At 36.9% G+C, this 14,350-nt stretch overlaps 1 protein-coding gene across 5 annotated transcripts in view; it reads left to right on the top strand.

Moving 5' to 3' along the window:
* CDH13 (cadherin 13) overlaps positions 1-14,350 on the top strand; it is a 793,216-nt gene that overhangs the window by 86,270 nt on the left and 692,596 nt on the right. For all 5 annotated transcript variants that reach the window (XR_009747137.1, XR_009747138.1, XM_061475030.1 and 2 more), the window contains exon 2: positions 3,309-3,417. Coding sequence is in view for 3 of the 5 variants with exons in the window: in XM_061475030.1 (XP_061331014.1) it covers positions 3,309-3,417 (109 nt within the window). In the remaining 2 variants the exon portion in view is untranslated. The remainder of the gene's footprint in view (positions 1-3,308; positions 3,418-14,350) is intronic.

Below are 14,350 nucleotides of genomic sequence, written 5' to 3'. Positions count from 1 at the left end.
CAGACTTCCACTCATTTAGATTTTCATGAGTGAGCTAATGATTGCTGCACAATTGTCATTCTTTCAGGAACGTTTCTTTTACTAGTTGGTGAAGGATCATTTTGTACTACTTGCCGAGTACTTACCTGACCGGTGAACAATATTTATATATTCTGGATTCTACATACATGATGTTTAAACATTATTTTCAGCATATTTAGCTGATGTCTTTCTTTAGAAAGCTATTGCCCATAAACCCTTTCCTAATAGCCAAAATTATGAAATCTACATACTGCTTAAATTCAGAATGTATTCTGCTTTGAACAATGTTCTCTTTGCTTTCAACATGTATCTGCTTTTTTTTTTTTTTCAAGGTATATTAAAAGACTTTTTTTTCTCCCAAGGTGAAGAAATGAAACAAATTATTTTAATGAGATACATTTACTTCAACAGAAGTAGTTTCTTCATAAGAAAAATAAATTAAAAGAATAATTGTGCTTTTAAAAGATAATTAATTAAAAACTCTGTGTGATGACAAATTTAACATCTTGCCTGACACATTGAGAAAAAAGAAAGTGCCTGGAATTGCACAAGTAGAATAAAACGTTCCATTTCACAGCAAGGCCAAGCCTGAGTCTTGTAATTATTTCAAAGGGAGTAAAGGTCATTTTCTTTTTGCTACATCTGTATTATGTGAGGCTTCTGTATCAGGCTTACAGAAGCTAACTCATGACCTATTTAGATTGCCCAGATTTCAAAGTCAACTTGTACTGTCACAAATCTGACAAAGTAGACATATTCCCTCTTTAAGTACTCACATACATGATGTCCAAAGCAGGCTTTTTATTTATAGCTCCATAAGACTAGAGTTTGAACTTTAAGATGCCAGTAGCTGGGAGATCAGAACATGATTTGTCTCTTACTTGCTGTGTTAATCCTTTAGGGGAAGAGTTGTTTGTAATTAGATTTCAGCATCTATTTCTTGGGCTATTTTTCTGGTGGGATCTTGTTATATAACTTTGCAGCAGTTTTTGCTTGCATTTTGAGATCAGAAGAATTTTCCTTCTGCTGTGATTGTATTTTAATGCATATACATTCAGCAACACCATGAGTGAGACAGTACCTTAAAAATGCACCTGTGCACAGAAAGTGTGTGCAGAAAATGCATGTATAGCCATCTTGCTGGGCATGTGACAATTTAAATGAATATAAGGCCATATAGGCTTTTAGGCTTTTTTATGACCAGTAATCAAGCTTTATGAACAATTTTGAGGCTGGGTTCTGAATATTCACATTTGCAGATGGTTTATATTTGAAGACCAAAGGTGACATGTCCATTTTCCATCCCTTATAGAGCTCAGAACTTCCAATAAATTCAATAATTCCAATCAATAATAATTCCAATAAAGTCAATAATTCAACAAGGGATTAGGCAGTGTGCTTTTAAGCGTTTGTAAGAAAGGCAGCAGTTATGTGGCTATATTGAAGTGAATAGTAGTCAAATGTATTGTACTTCGCTTGATGTATTACTTCAAGTCTTTGTCTTCTTTCTTGCTGATCCTTCAAGGGGGCAAGCATAGAGCAGGTCAGGATGGGAGGCAGAGGTGTCTGTATGCTGAATTTAGCTACCACCGGCTTAATGAACATGAAATACTCTGCCTGTTTCTCACAGTTTGCTAGCACTTCTAGGCGAGCTCTTACGGCAAAAGTCATTGACATGAAACAAATGATCCAGCAGTTGGTTTCAATAAGAACAACTAATGCAGACCAGGTGGGGTATTGCTGGTTTTGGTTTTTATAAATGGGATCACATAAGACTCATAGTGAGTGAAGTGCATAAAAGGACAGAGCAGACAATGAATTGCTCTGATTTAGCAAATGGACTGTGAGTAGTGGTTAAGAGGAAAACATACAAATGTTAACATTTTGCAGGGTGTCTCTGTAGGATTGGGATGAGCATACCCAAATGATAATGTGGTGGAAATAGATGTGTGGGATGCTGCTATTGGGCTGGGAGAAGTGAGAGTGCGGTTTGTGAGTTGGGAAATGAGAAAGGAGCCTTCAGCGTTCACCTGTGTGGTATAGGGAAGAAACTGTCCTCACATTACAGCTGGAGAGCTTTATTTTTAAAACTGTAATTGTGTTGAGGATGTCTTGAGTAAACAGACCCATCTGTGCAGGGCCACTTGAATTTTAGAGCAAAAGTAATTTGGAACCCCTGTGTTTGACCATTTTTTTCTTGGTTGCTGTGTGTGCTTTCTCTACTTGATTTTTCTTCAGCTGTCCGACAAGAAGGGGTTCGCTATAAAGACTTTGAAATCAGAGTGTTCTGTACACCACATGAATGTCAGGATTTGGAAAACATCTTTGGAGGTTCTGAAACAAAAAGTACTTTTGGAAATGCGGTTGCACATATATAGGTTGAAAAACACAGATTTAGCTTTTCCTGCTCTTGAACTTGCCTCTTTATGCCTCTCTCTTTAACCTTTTAAACTTTGTGATTTTTTTTTCTTGCTGCTTCTTTCTTGGACGTTCTTACCCCCATGTTCTCACTTAAAAGCTGCCGAGAAAAAAAACCTTTCAGGTTGTTGTCTCTATTCAGGGACAGAGCACAAACTTTCAGAGACCGAGATTAGCATTGTACCTGTTTCCAACCAATTTTATTTTGCTTTGAATCTTCCTCCTTTGCTGCAGTGTTCCTGTGGTGGTAGGGAACTTTGATCATGTACTAACATTAACACAAACTGCATTCAACTTTAACCTTCAGATCCACCCGTACTATGATTTTTTTCCCCCACACATCTCATTTTCAGTCTTCCCTGGGTGTAAACAAGCTCATGATTCCAGGTAAAATGGGCAAACTGTGGCTCAGATAGTTAACCCAACAGTTTACATTTGTTATCAAAAAAGTTGTTTTATAGAGGAAACTACTGTGATGTGAATGAATAATTCCTTCTCTAACTTGGTGATTAACTTTCTGAAACTGTTTGCCCATTCTTACCTGTTTAAACTCAAAAGTGCTTAATTTAACATTATTAGCAACATTACATCCTATGTTTTCACTAAGATAAATAATATTCTTTATTGGTAATCTGAACTGAACCTTAAAAGATACTATTTTGCAATTTCTGTGCCAGCCCACATACATAAAAGCAAAAACCTCACAAAAATAAATGGTAAGCAAGATCTGAAGGGGAAGTTTTGTAAGGATGGAGACCAATGTTTTCTTTCATAAGCACAAAGCCTAAACCCAGTATCATTCCCAGAAGCCAACATGATGGATGAATGAGTGGATGCTGAACTCCATTTCCTTTTTCTTTTCCCCTTAGGTTCTGCTGCTTGTGTGTGCAGATTTAGAATGTGTCCCTGGATTCCAGCAAAAGGCTTTTTATATCGAAGAACCATTTCAATTCACAGAGGACCAACCAGTTCTGAAATGTAAGTTATTTTCATATGTTATTATTGTGCAGAAATAATAATTTCTTATTTATTGATATCACTCCTGCCATTTATCAGAAAGCTGGTTCTGTACATAAGATTTTGAATATTGCCACGATTCTTTCAGGGTTCACCTGCATTAATCCTATATCTCTACAGAGTTTTGTCCATGTATTAGTGGTGGCAAAATACTATATATAATGCACTAGGATAATATGAATATTGTAACAACTTAGGATCATCTACTTAAAGTAAATTTACACTGAATTTTTTTATAGTCTTTCTTTTAATGTGGAAGTCGGAGCTTTCCTATAAATATTTCACTATTAATTAATCTCTGAAACTCAGATTTAGAAACTTGTATCTTAAAAGTTTAATTCAAATCAATTGGTGCAAAACAAAGATTTTACATGAAGTTCAGAGGCTGGATGAAGCTTGTGATCATCAATGACAGCAAATTGTTACTAAATGCGTTGTACAACTATTCAGTAATATTTCCAATGACCAGGTGTCACATTATAAAATCCAATCTGGTGCTGTAAACTCAAACCATAAAACTGAAGGAGGTTTAAGATAACACCAGGACTTTTCTTTCAGTCCTGGTCTTAGCTCATTTGAATACTTTGGTGCTACAACTTGTTCTTTCAGTTCTCTTGTGTTGGGACTTGTGTTGGGACTTGTGTCAGAATAAGCTAGTACCTTATCCAATGGTCAATGACTTTGAAGACTTCGATACCAAATACTCTCATTTTTGTAACTTTCAAACACACCAGTATTTTTACACGTGATACCTGTTACTAATAGTTTCTTATGCTTGGTTACTTGGTGTTGAAGCAGAAATTCTTTAGGTATGCAGCATGAGGCAGTAATGCCTGGCTACATACAATCTGCATACAGTATTCACATTCTACCATGTGGTATCATAGCAATATCACTCAAATGCGCACATTTTCCAGTTTCAGTTCCCTCTAGGTATTACTGCTATATGTTGGTATATTCTCCCTATTACACATGTTTGGATGAAAGTATAATTTGTAACAGACTTAACTGGTCAAAACGTCAAAATTAGTTGCCAGGGTCTATTGAAATGGCTTTGTTAAAGTTGCTCAGATGCTAAAATAAACCCTGAGGATAATATTTTTAGTCTAAGCATTTTGATAAATTACTTAGTCTGAGTTGCATTTTCAGAGGAAATTTAGATCATAAGTATTCACAGAGATACAAGATTTGTTGTTCAGTTTGGAAGAGAGATTTCAAATTTCTGATCTCTTTAAGCAATTTTGTTTACTTTGAAATGTTGATTTCAAAGAGTTGATGAGCACATTTTGGCTACTTTGGAACTTTGAGGCTGTAGTGTAGACAGATCTGCTACTGATTTTTGCCTGTCCTCCCAGACACCTAAAGGATGACTTGGCTAAGCCAAAGTTGACTGGACTGCTCTCTGGTGACCCAGCAAATGGCACTGACATGAAAGTAGTGCAATAATTAAGATACCATCATTAATGTGAGGAGGAGGGAAGAGCAGATTTAGAAATGCCTGGAAACAATCTTCAGAATCAAATTATTTTAATAAGCAAACACTAGATCGTTCTAATATGTAATGTTTGACAAAGGCAGGCTGTCGATGCATGATCCTGGTTAATTCAATCACTTGTAAACAGTATGTCTTTCATGCAGCAGCATTAAATGTCTTCACAGTTTCTTCATTTTATCTGTCAACAGAATTGATATTTTTAATTGTCTGTTTGAATACACTTTGCATGCTCCTGCATCTTTTTATACCCATTACCTAAGACTGATGTAATTTAGCAGTTGCATTGCAATGTGAGACTTACCAGGGCTGTGTAAATTAACAGAGCGAATATGCAGAGCAGTCCTATAGCAGGGATTATTTTAGTAGTCTTCAATAAGCCAAGGAGCTCCTTAAGTCTGTTTTGAAGTGCAATAAAATGGTCTTTCTTCTTCAAATCTTCAATTAAATATAGTAGATTCTGTATATTTAATTGCTAGTATCTCCCTTGTAATTAAATATAGGTTATGGCTGATTCTTACGTATTTATTACTTTTACATATGCAATGTTAATTATATTTTACATTTAGTGATGGAAAGAAGAAAAGCCCAAAATGAGGTTACAAAATCTTGTTCTCATTTGTTTCACTTCTTATCAAAACCTACTTCTAAGTTTGTTACTACAATTACCTCAGTACCCAGCCTATTTTCCTATTTTTTCATTTAGTTTTTCTAAATTTGAATTTATTTTTGTTTTTTCCATCATACTCCTTTATCTCCTTATAACTTGTGTTCTCTATGACCACAAGCAAAATCAGACATTGCTTTCCTGCTTCTGGTCTCACCATGTCTTTTCCTTCGGAGCAAATTTTTTACACCAGATGTTCTCTTGATGTACTGGGAGAGAATTCAGAGTCATTCTCTGAAAATGCATGGTGATTGTTTTAACAGTGAATCATGGTACTGGATTTTTCTTCCTTATAACATTTTTGGTTTAGACCTAGGACCATCTTTACAATTAACTAGAAAGGATCATAAAGGCTGCTACATTTTTGATAAAGTGGCAGTTGACAGCATTTAATTACAGCTTTTACACCTTTCTGAAACATTTGTGGCCATGAAATGGTTCCCCATCAGAAATCTTGTCGTTGGCAAGGTGACAGCTCACTGATAGTGACAATGTTCTGTCATGCCAGGCTGATAGAAACTTCCTAATCAGACTCATCAAAAGTGGAAATGTAATTGTGTTACATTAATCATGTTTATACTTAACATACATAAGTCTTGTCTTTTGGGGGTATTTTTAATTGACAATGAATCAAATAGTGCACTTGAAAAATTGAGGCAATTAACATAAAAGCGTTAGGCAACGTGTTGTGCATGCTAAGCTGGGGAATACATTGCTAGTGATTTAAATGTCAAAACAGAGGCAGTTTTGACCCTTACTCAAAGCTTTAATTTGGATGTTAATTAATGGCTGACCTCTTCTGTCTCTTATGTGATAGATTGCATGTTTCAGAGCTCAGGCTGCTTCAAGATCAGGGCTTTGTCTGTCTGCTTTTGGATACTTTTTTATTCTGTGAATTTAACAAAGACTTTTCTATTCAAACACGTTGAAAATCTTTTTTTTTTACCCGTACGATGGGAAATATATTGGTCTGCTTATTGTTAATGTTTAAAAGTAGTTCTTCTGTTGTCTAGCCAAGCTGCAGCCTTCAACAAGCTTTCTTTTGTTCAAACTGAATAAAGCCTGTGGAACAATCAGAGAAGACCATTCCTACTATTACAATACCGTGTGTGTACATGGATCACAGCTCAAATCACACTCAAGTCAAAACATTTCCTATTGATTCTCAGATGATGTCATGGTAGATTTGGGATTTATCACATCCATGCTTTCCACTGATTACCATGCTATTGACTGTGCCAACAGCCTTTTTCTGTGACTGTTTCATGCTCTCAATATCATTGCTGTTACTCTCCTGTTTATTCTGATCCATACACTTGATTCATACACTTTTGATCTCACACACTTGGTATATCTTCCCCCCTTCACTACTTCACCTTGTGTAAAGCCAGTGTGGCAGCCACATTCACCATATTACAATATGCAAAGCCCTCTACAGAATTTTAACATGAGGTTTCACATATAAACACATATTCAGCACTGAGTCTTAGCTCTCAGTGCTGAAGAGTGCAGATTTAGGGTGATTGGAACTACAGTTGGTAGTTGCAGCTTGCAAAAGAACATGTTGAAGTGAGGTGAGGTTTTTGAATTAGTGATTTCTTGCAGGGAAAACTGTTTAAAATGACCGGATAGTAGCTAGATAGCTATGGCTTTTCACCTATTAAGGTGTACATAACTACAGCTCATCCTTGTTGAAACATAATTATGGCTTTTCAAATTAAAGTAGTCTTTAATGCATATTCAATTCTACAAACATCTTAAAATTACTTTCATTTCACATAAATCACTATGCTAAGAAATGTTCTTTGGAAAACGCTGAAAAATTACTTGGTTTCTGTGTTTGGCATGTGGTAGCAGGTTCTACAGAAATGTCTCAACTTCTCTACCCAGATAGCTGAATGCTTTTTATACTCTATATCTTAATGTGCATATACCCATGTAGAGAACTTGAATAGCAGAGCTTCAGTTCTGACACTTATATACATGATTAAGACTAGGCATCTGGGACTCTTATGCCATGTGGACAGAAATATTGGTCAGGATTTGAAGCCAGACCTTAGGGATAACTCTTAATCACATTGCTCTCATTTAAATGGCTGTAGGAAGCCAAACTCATGTTACTAAAATTCCAGGAAATACCTGGAGGCGTGCAAAATGGTTGTAAAATTTTTGAAGTAAATTTTGGAAGTGGCAGATCGGGAACTTTACATGTTCATGGAGGCAGAGTGAGAAGGATCTTCAAAGAGAAGATCCTTCTGCTCTTAAGTATTCAAGGTATTGCTTCTTAGTTGAAGTTTGATATCGAACTCTTACATAGAGGGAGAAAGTTGCTTGCTTACGTATTGCAAATGTGTTGTGACTACGTAATATGGAACATCTTATACGTGTCTCTGAACAGGTGTACGCAGATGGATGTTGCAACATAACAGAATATTATATCATCTGTTAAACTGATTTCACACATGATTAAGGGAAAACAAACCAGGAAAAATTTGTGGTTGAGTGCCAGGTGGTCAGACAGTTGCTTTCCAAACAGTGTGTGTCAGCTTATTAACAGGACCTGAGGGGAAATGAGTTAAAAATAGACTGTTTGATTTTTATGCATATGCATTTAATTAAAGTAGTTTTGGAAAAGGTAGGGCATTACAATGAACAATTGGAAAGAACTGTTTAGTCTCTGAAAAACATCTTCGGGGCTAAGTCAGAATCTCTCAGGGATGTAGTCAGCCCTTGTAGAGTAATGGAGGAAAAGCCATATGAGTTGGTGAAACCTCCTCCTGACACTATAATTCCAAGGTGGAGGAAAGAAAGACCTAAACTCTGGAAGTGCCTTGTCTCTGCTGTTAAGAAAAGCCATGTAACGCTGGTTTAAAAACAAAAAGTAGGTGAGGATATTTGGGGTGACAGTGAACGCTGTGTTAAAGGGTTAGTCTGGATTTAGGAAGACAAAAGTAGCAGAGATCTGATTTGTTTCTGGAGACTTTCCAAGAGCCATAATATTTTGCAGATAATAGGTTTTTGAAATATGTATAGGCTTTGGTTGGCTGAAGCACGCCAGCTGTTCTTCTAATAGTCTAAATCAATGACCAACTGGTCAGTATTAGTAGGATGGGCCTCTTGCTCAGTGCAGTGCAAACCCTGTATTAATGATGTCCTCAGGTGTTTCCGTGGAAAACTCTGTTTCCAGCTGGCAATTCCAAAACAAAAAATCAGATTAAGCTATTACTCCTTAACTGATTAACAACGGAGGTGAAGAAGCAGCCTCTTTCTCTGCAGGTGTATGGATATGTTGGAAGGCTGTAGGAAGATGTGTGTTGTTTAGCTTTGTCACACTCATCAAGCAAATAGTCTGACACGCTTATGGCTGACAAAATTTAATAGGGTCATCTTTCTGAGGAAACTAGGGGTAGGGGCATATGACTTCTGGTTTTAGTTTAGAGCTGGGGTCATGCTGAAGAAGCTTCAACATCAGCCCAGCCTTGTCAGGAGGAAGCTGTTGTTCATATCTGACAAACAGATGCACTACAGATTACTAAATGCTGAGATGTTAATGCATTTCTGTAGTACCTATCTTTGTATTTTCACAGACTGCTTTTCTGACAGAACTTTTAATTTGAGGATTTCAGGAAAACACTATTTGAAAGAATCATGGCTAGCTAAAGTTCTCCATTACATTTCAAAGTGCAGTGCAGACATTTAGCATGAATTAATGGGAGTATGTGAGGTTAAATCTTCCTTTAAACATAGAATCTCATTTAAGTTAATGATATCTTAAAGCATGCAAGTATTCTTGAAAATAAATGTAGATGTAGTTCATAATTAATTCCTAGCTTTTAGGTTTTCTCTCTGCTAATCCAAATCAAATTATAACTTTTCTAATGTAATTATGCTTATGCTTCAACTTGCAGATTTTCTTTCCCTTTGCTTATTTAAAGCAGTCTTCCCTGGGCAGAGCAATCTGTATGCATCAGCTATGGCATGCTTTAATGGACACATATCCTTTTTACATAGCTTTTTTGTGGCGTGTGATCTTTCAGTCTTGCTTTGGGAATAAGTAATGCCAGTAGTAAACTCATGAAGTCATTCAGAAATTTATTAGATTAGTGTTTGTTTTTTTTTCTAGCTGGAGGCTAGTGTTCCTGGTTTTGTCTTATGTCTCTGTTCAGCTCATCCATCCAAATTCTTTCCTCTAGTAAAGCTAAAGAAGAAATTTTTTATGGATTGGTTCTAAAAAGACTGGTCATTTCAGAACAACTGTGCATATTAGTATGCCTTGTACCTCCTGCTTCTTCTTGGTTAGACAAGTGTAACAGTAGATAGTGGAGGAAGTGCATGTCATGTTCTGTGATATGAATACTAACTAAAATGCTCATGTTTTTTTTAGCCCCTGAAAAAAAAAAACCAAACCTGGTGGGTAGTAGGATTTGCTGAAATAAGAAATTGCTAAACAAAGCCTGCCTGGAAGGGATTACCTTTAACAAAAATCTGAAGTTTCTGTACCAAGTAATTATTTTTAAACATCATGAAAATAAAATTGGGAGCCCTGGATAGGCCTAAAACATGATTTCTATAGCAATCTGGGATGTTGTTTTTCAGAAAGAAACTCCACTTTCAGTGCTAGCTTTGATTTGTTTCCTTTCTTTAAAGAAAAAGTTAAAAATGAAAATCAGTGCAACCTTCTCTCTCTTGGCTGTAGAGAGAACTGAAGCAGAACTGAAGGGCTATTAAAGAAGGCAGCAAAGTAGAGGCAGCACTGGAGCAGCTTACAGGTAGCTGATAGTGAAAGAGAAGCTCAGTGCTGAAGCTGTAGCTAGCATTTGAATATCTTTTGACACTTTCAAAACACTTGCTGGCAATTACCAGGACTTAAATGCAGCTTAGACTAAAGGGCAAACTGCAGATCCCTCAGCTGCAGTGTGAATGCTTTGGCTAGACCTAGGTTTATGTGTGAACTGAATCGTCCTGTCTCAGAATTTCTACCAAAATACTGAAGAGCAGGTTGTAGAAAATGGGTGCATTTTTAAGTTTATTTACACTATATAGTATAACTAGAACATATTTATATACTCTACCAGGCATTCTGATGAGAAACATTGTGTAAAATGTGTTCAGGCATGTGGGTTTTGTTTACCACCTTTTGTGTAGCTGTGAACTCATGGCAAGAGAAACTGCTCTGGTTTGCTAGAAAACCAAATTGCCTGATTGCAAATAGGATTCCTGCAGACTTTATTTCATCTGAAATTTTAATTACAGTGCCAGCTCTCAACTCCTACAATAAAACAGTAGGGAGACCAATATAATTTGACCTTTATAAAACATTAACACCAACCTATACAAAAATATAACTTCAGCTTTAAAGAACAAATACACTGGGAGGCAGAATTCAAAGAATTATGAAAATACTGTGTGTAATATTTTTACTTGTGGAGAAAATATAAAAATAGTGTGGACATCAAAGTGATGGTACGTTTGGTTCCCTGTAGCCATCTTCTCATACAAAAATGCTACACAGTGGGCAGAAGAGTCTTTTCATGGTTTTATCATGCATTGGGGAAAGTGGTCCCACTGTGAGACTTAGAATAAAGGATACCATACAAACCATATGGGAAATGTTGATTTACAAAAAATCAAAGCTTTTTTCTTTCCCTCGAAGAGCCAATTCAGGAATCTTCAGGGGTCCACTTGTTCCACCTCAATCTCTTCTTGTCTCTTCTCCCTTGCTATATTCCCTGGAGGGTGAAGTATTCATGGCTGCCAGCTGTTGAGAATTGCACCCTGGGCCAAGCGCTCCTTTCTCCGGGAGAGTCGCATAAGGAGATGGGGCTGAAGAGGAACAAGGAGAGTGTAGGACAGTCCTATGCCTGTGTTGCACAGCAGCGTCAATGCAACAGCACTATTGGAACATGAAACGGTCAATGGTATCAGCTCCCAGCCATAATAAGCACCATAAACAGTCACGAATATGAACACATTTTGGGTTAACTTTGGCTAAAACAATCTTCAAGTTGTGGTGTGGCACCTCAAAGTATTTTGTAGTTCTGTTATCATGGAAAGGTGATTAAAAGTATGCTCCAGGTCTCCATTGTCTTTTAATATTATTCAAAGCATAGTTTAATCAATTTTTCCCTTTCTTTGTAAAACTGAATTGAAGCTGTAAACAAAGGGTACTTTAAATGAATTGGGTTTTATGTCCTGTAATAGAAATCAAATTTGAAGATATTTGAATCCCAAGGTTATAAGCTGCTTTTATGTGACCTATAGCCACTTTAGTTTTCATTGCTTGTTAGACAGGTGAAGCATTAACTGCCCAAATCTGTCATTCTCTAATTGCAAGCCTGATGTCATGTTTCAGTACACATTATATTATGGGTAGCTGCTGTTAGTAAGGTGCACTTATTTCTGTGATGCATAAAGCTAAACACCAGGTATACTGGGGAAGAGAAAGACTAAGAATGTACACCAATTTCTGGAAAGGGAACATTTCAAGACTCAAACTTTCACCAACCTAATGGTTCTTAGGCCCATTTAAGGTTGCAAGTTGTCCTGAAGAGCTGTGGAGTGGTATGTCTGTACTGCTGTTGGGAACAGCATAATTCCAGTAATTGCGCTGTTTGCACTCAAGAGGCTTTCTCTGCTGTCCTTGAGGAAGGAGGGGATGAAACATCTGTGGCAAAATGGCTCCTGCATTTTGGTGTGCAATGCTCAGCCTCATCCCGGTTGACCAAAACATTTCCTTAGATCTGAAGGCCAGACAGAAGCATAAGGGAGCTTTTTGAACTCCTCTGTATGAGTCTGTGTTCAAACATGATGCTGCATGCAAACAAATGATACAAGAGGGTATGAAGGCATCTATTAAGTATCATGGTCAGGGAACTTTCCAGGGTTTCATTGTGACTGAAATAAAGTCCATGAACTTAATTGTCTATGAATCCTAAAAATCTGTGTTTGGTTGTCTAGTTACTACTGCTTTGGGGTTTCTTTCGGTGGTTTTCTTTGGGGTTGTGTGTTTGGTTTTTGGGGTTGTTTGTTTTTTTTTTTTTTTTTGTGTGTGTTTGTTGTTTGTTTGTTTTTTGTTTGTTTGTTTGTGTTTTTAAATCTTATCTCTTCTAGGCAAAAGTGGCATTCAGCTTGGCTTGTATTTGTGAAGAAACAACTCACGCCACACAAAAGAAAATGGGAAATAGTGATTTTACAATATTTTCCTTGAGGAATGAAAGCAGTACTGTGGGAGTTATATACTGTACTTTGCAGCCAGAGACCTGCTAAATTTTTAAAAGTTAGATTTGTGACACAGGAACTGGTCTAAAATTTTCTTTAATAATAGAACCAATCAGGTCATTCTTCTGATTAGTAAGAAAATGCAATGCTCCAAATGTTCTGTAAGATTGGTTGTTTCTTCTGAGAAATGTCAGATACTATGTAGGTAGGCAGAAGTTTTTGGCATAATAGAATAGCAGTTTCTATTGATTGTAAATCAAAATAAAAAACTTTATTAAAAATGACATTATTACTTCTGGCACTTTACTTTTATTCTTTGAGACACTGTCTTTAATAGCTTCTCCAATAAAGTTAGAAGACACTGAAGGATAGAAGCTTTAACACTTAAATAATAAATCTATTAATCTTAATGCTTCTGGAAATACTAGGCACTGACTACTAACTACCGTTTTTATAAGTCAGCATCATTTCCCAGAATTGTATGTTACTAGCTACAGTTAGTGCTGATAATTAATTGATATGAAATTACTAGTTCAATGAACAAGTGCTGGCCATGTTTGACTTAACTCTTTCTGGCATCATAGCTAGGCTTTAGATCCTGATTTAACAAGGTATTTAAGCAGCACCTTAATTTAAGTTCCCTCTACACTCTACATAAATTTGACTCTAATTCAGCATACCATAGGCCTAAATTCAATTAGCTTGAGCACAAGCTTTTCCATATGCAAAATGTTTCCCTTTTGGGAAAAATCTGGCAATGACAGAACTGTAAGGTAACTGTTACCTAGGCAGAAAGAAAAGGCTCACAAGTTTTCTAGCATGTGTTCTCTGTGCTGAAACAAGATGTGGAGTGATCATGCTTAAAACCATAAATACAGTAAGAAGTTCCAGTTTCCACAGATGAGTGTGATTTCTGTTGAAGTTTGTTTTTACTGCATAAATCTGTGCCAAAACTCTCACTCTTCCTAGCTGTAACTGCTACTGGATTTTAGGTAACTGAAAAAAACAAATCTAGTCTAGCTTTTTGTGTGTTCTCTTAATGACCTCTTAAATATGATGAAGCTCTGGAGAGGAATGAGTACTGAAAATAGCTAGAGGAGGCTCATGCTGCGCTCCTGCTGCCTGCAAGGATGTAGGTGAGAGCCTCAGGAAGCCAGGCTGCTGGCAGGGCTCCTGCTGAGGCAGGCTGGGGGGAACAGCCCTTGCTAGAACAGCTGGCACTGCCCCCAAGAGAACTGACAGATTTAAAAGTTTAATAAGGATATGAATATTTGCTAAGTAAGATTAAAGGCCAAGCTTAATGTGATCAGATTGGAAATGATAGGTTACAGGTAAAGGCTGTAAATTTGTTCTCTGTCTAGCTTTACTGCTTATACTGGTCTCTAATGCCAGGTCTATAATACAGTATTCCTGCTGGAGCTGGGGGTTTAGAAAACCCAGGAGCAGTCCCCACTTTCAGCTCATCCTCTGTGAAGGTATCTGCAGTTTAATAGAGCATTGTCAGTTGGGAGGGAGCC

This window comes from Pezoporus flaviventris, unplaced genomic scaffold (genome assembly GCF_033815535.1).
Source record: "Pezoporus flaviventris isolate CSIRO_AGI_PZ_B2104156 unplaced genomic scaffold, CSIRO_AGI_Pfla_v1 ptg000082l, whole genome shotgun sequence".
NCBI lineage: Eukaryota > Metazoa > Chordata > Aves > Psittaciformes > Psittacidae > Pezoporus > Pezoporus flaviventris.
The sequence above is the reverse complement of the archived record's forward strand: the minus strand, read 5'-3'. Positions and strand labels throughout refer to the sequence as shown.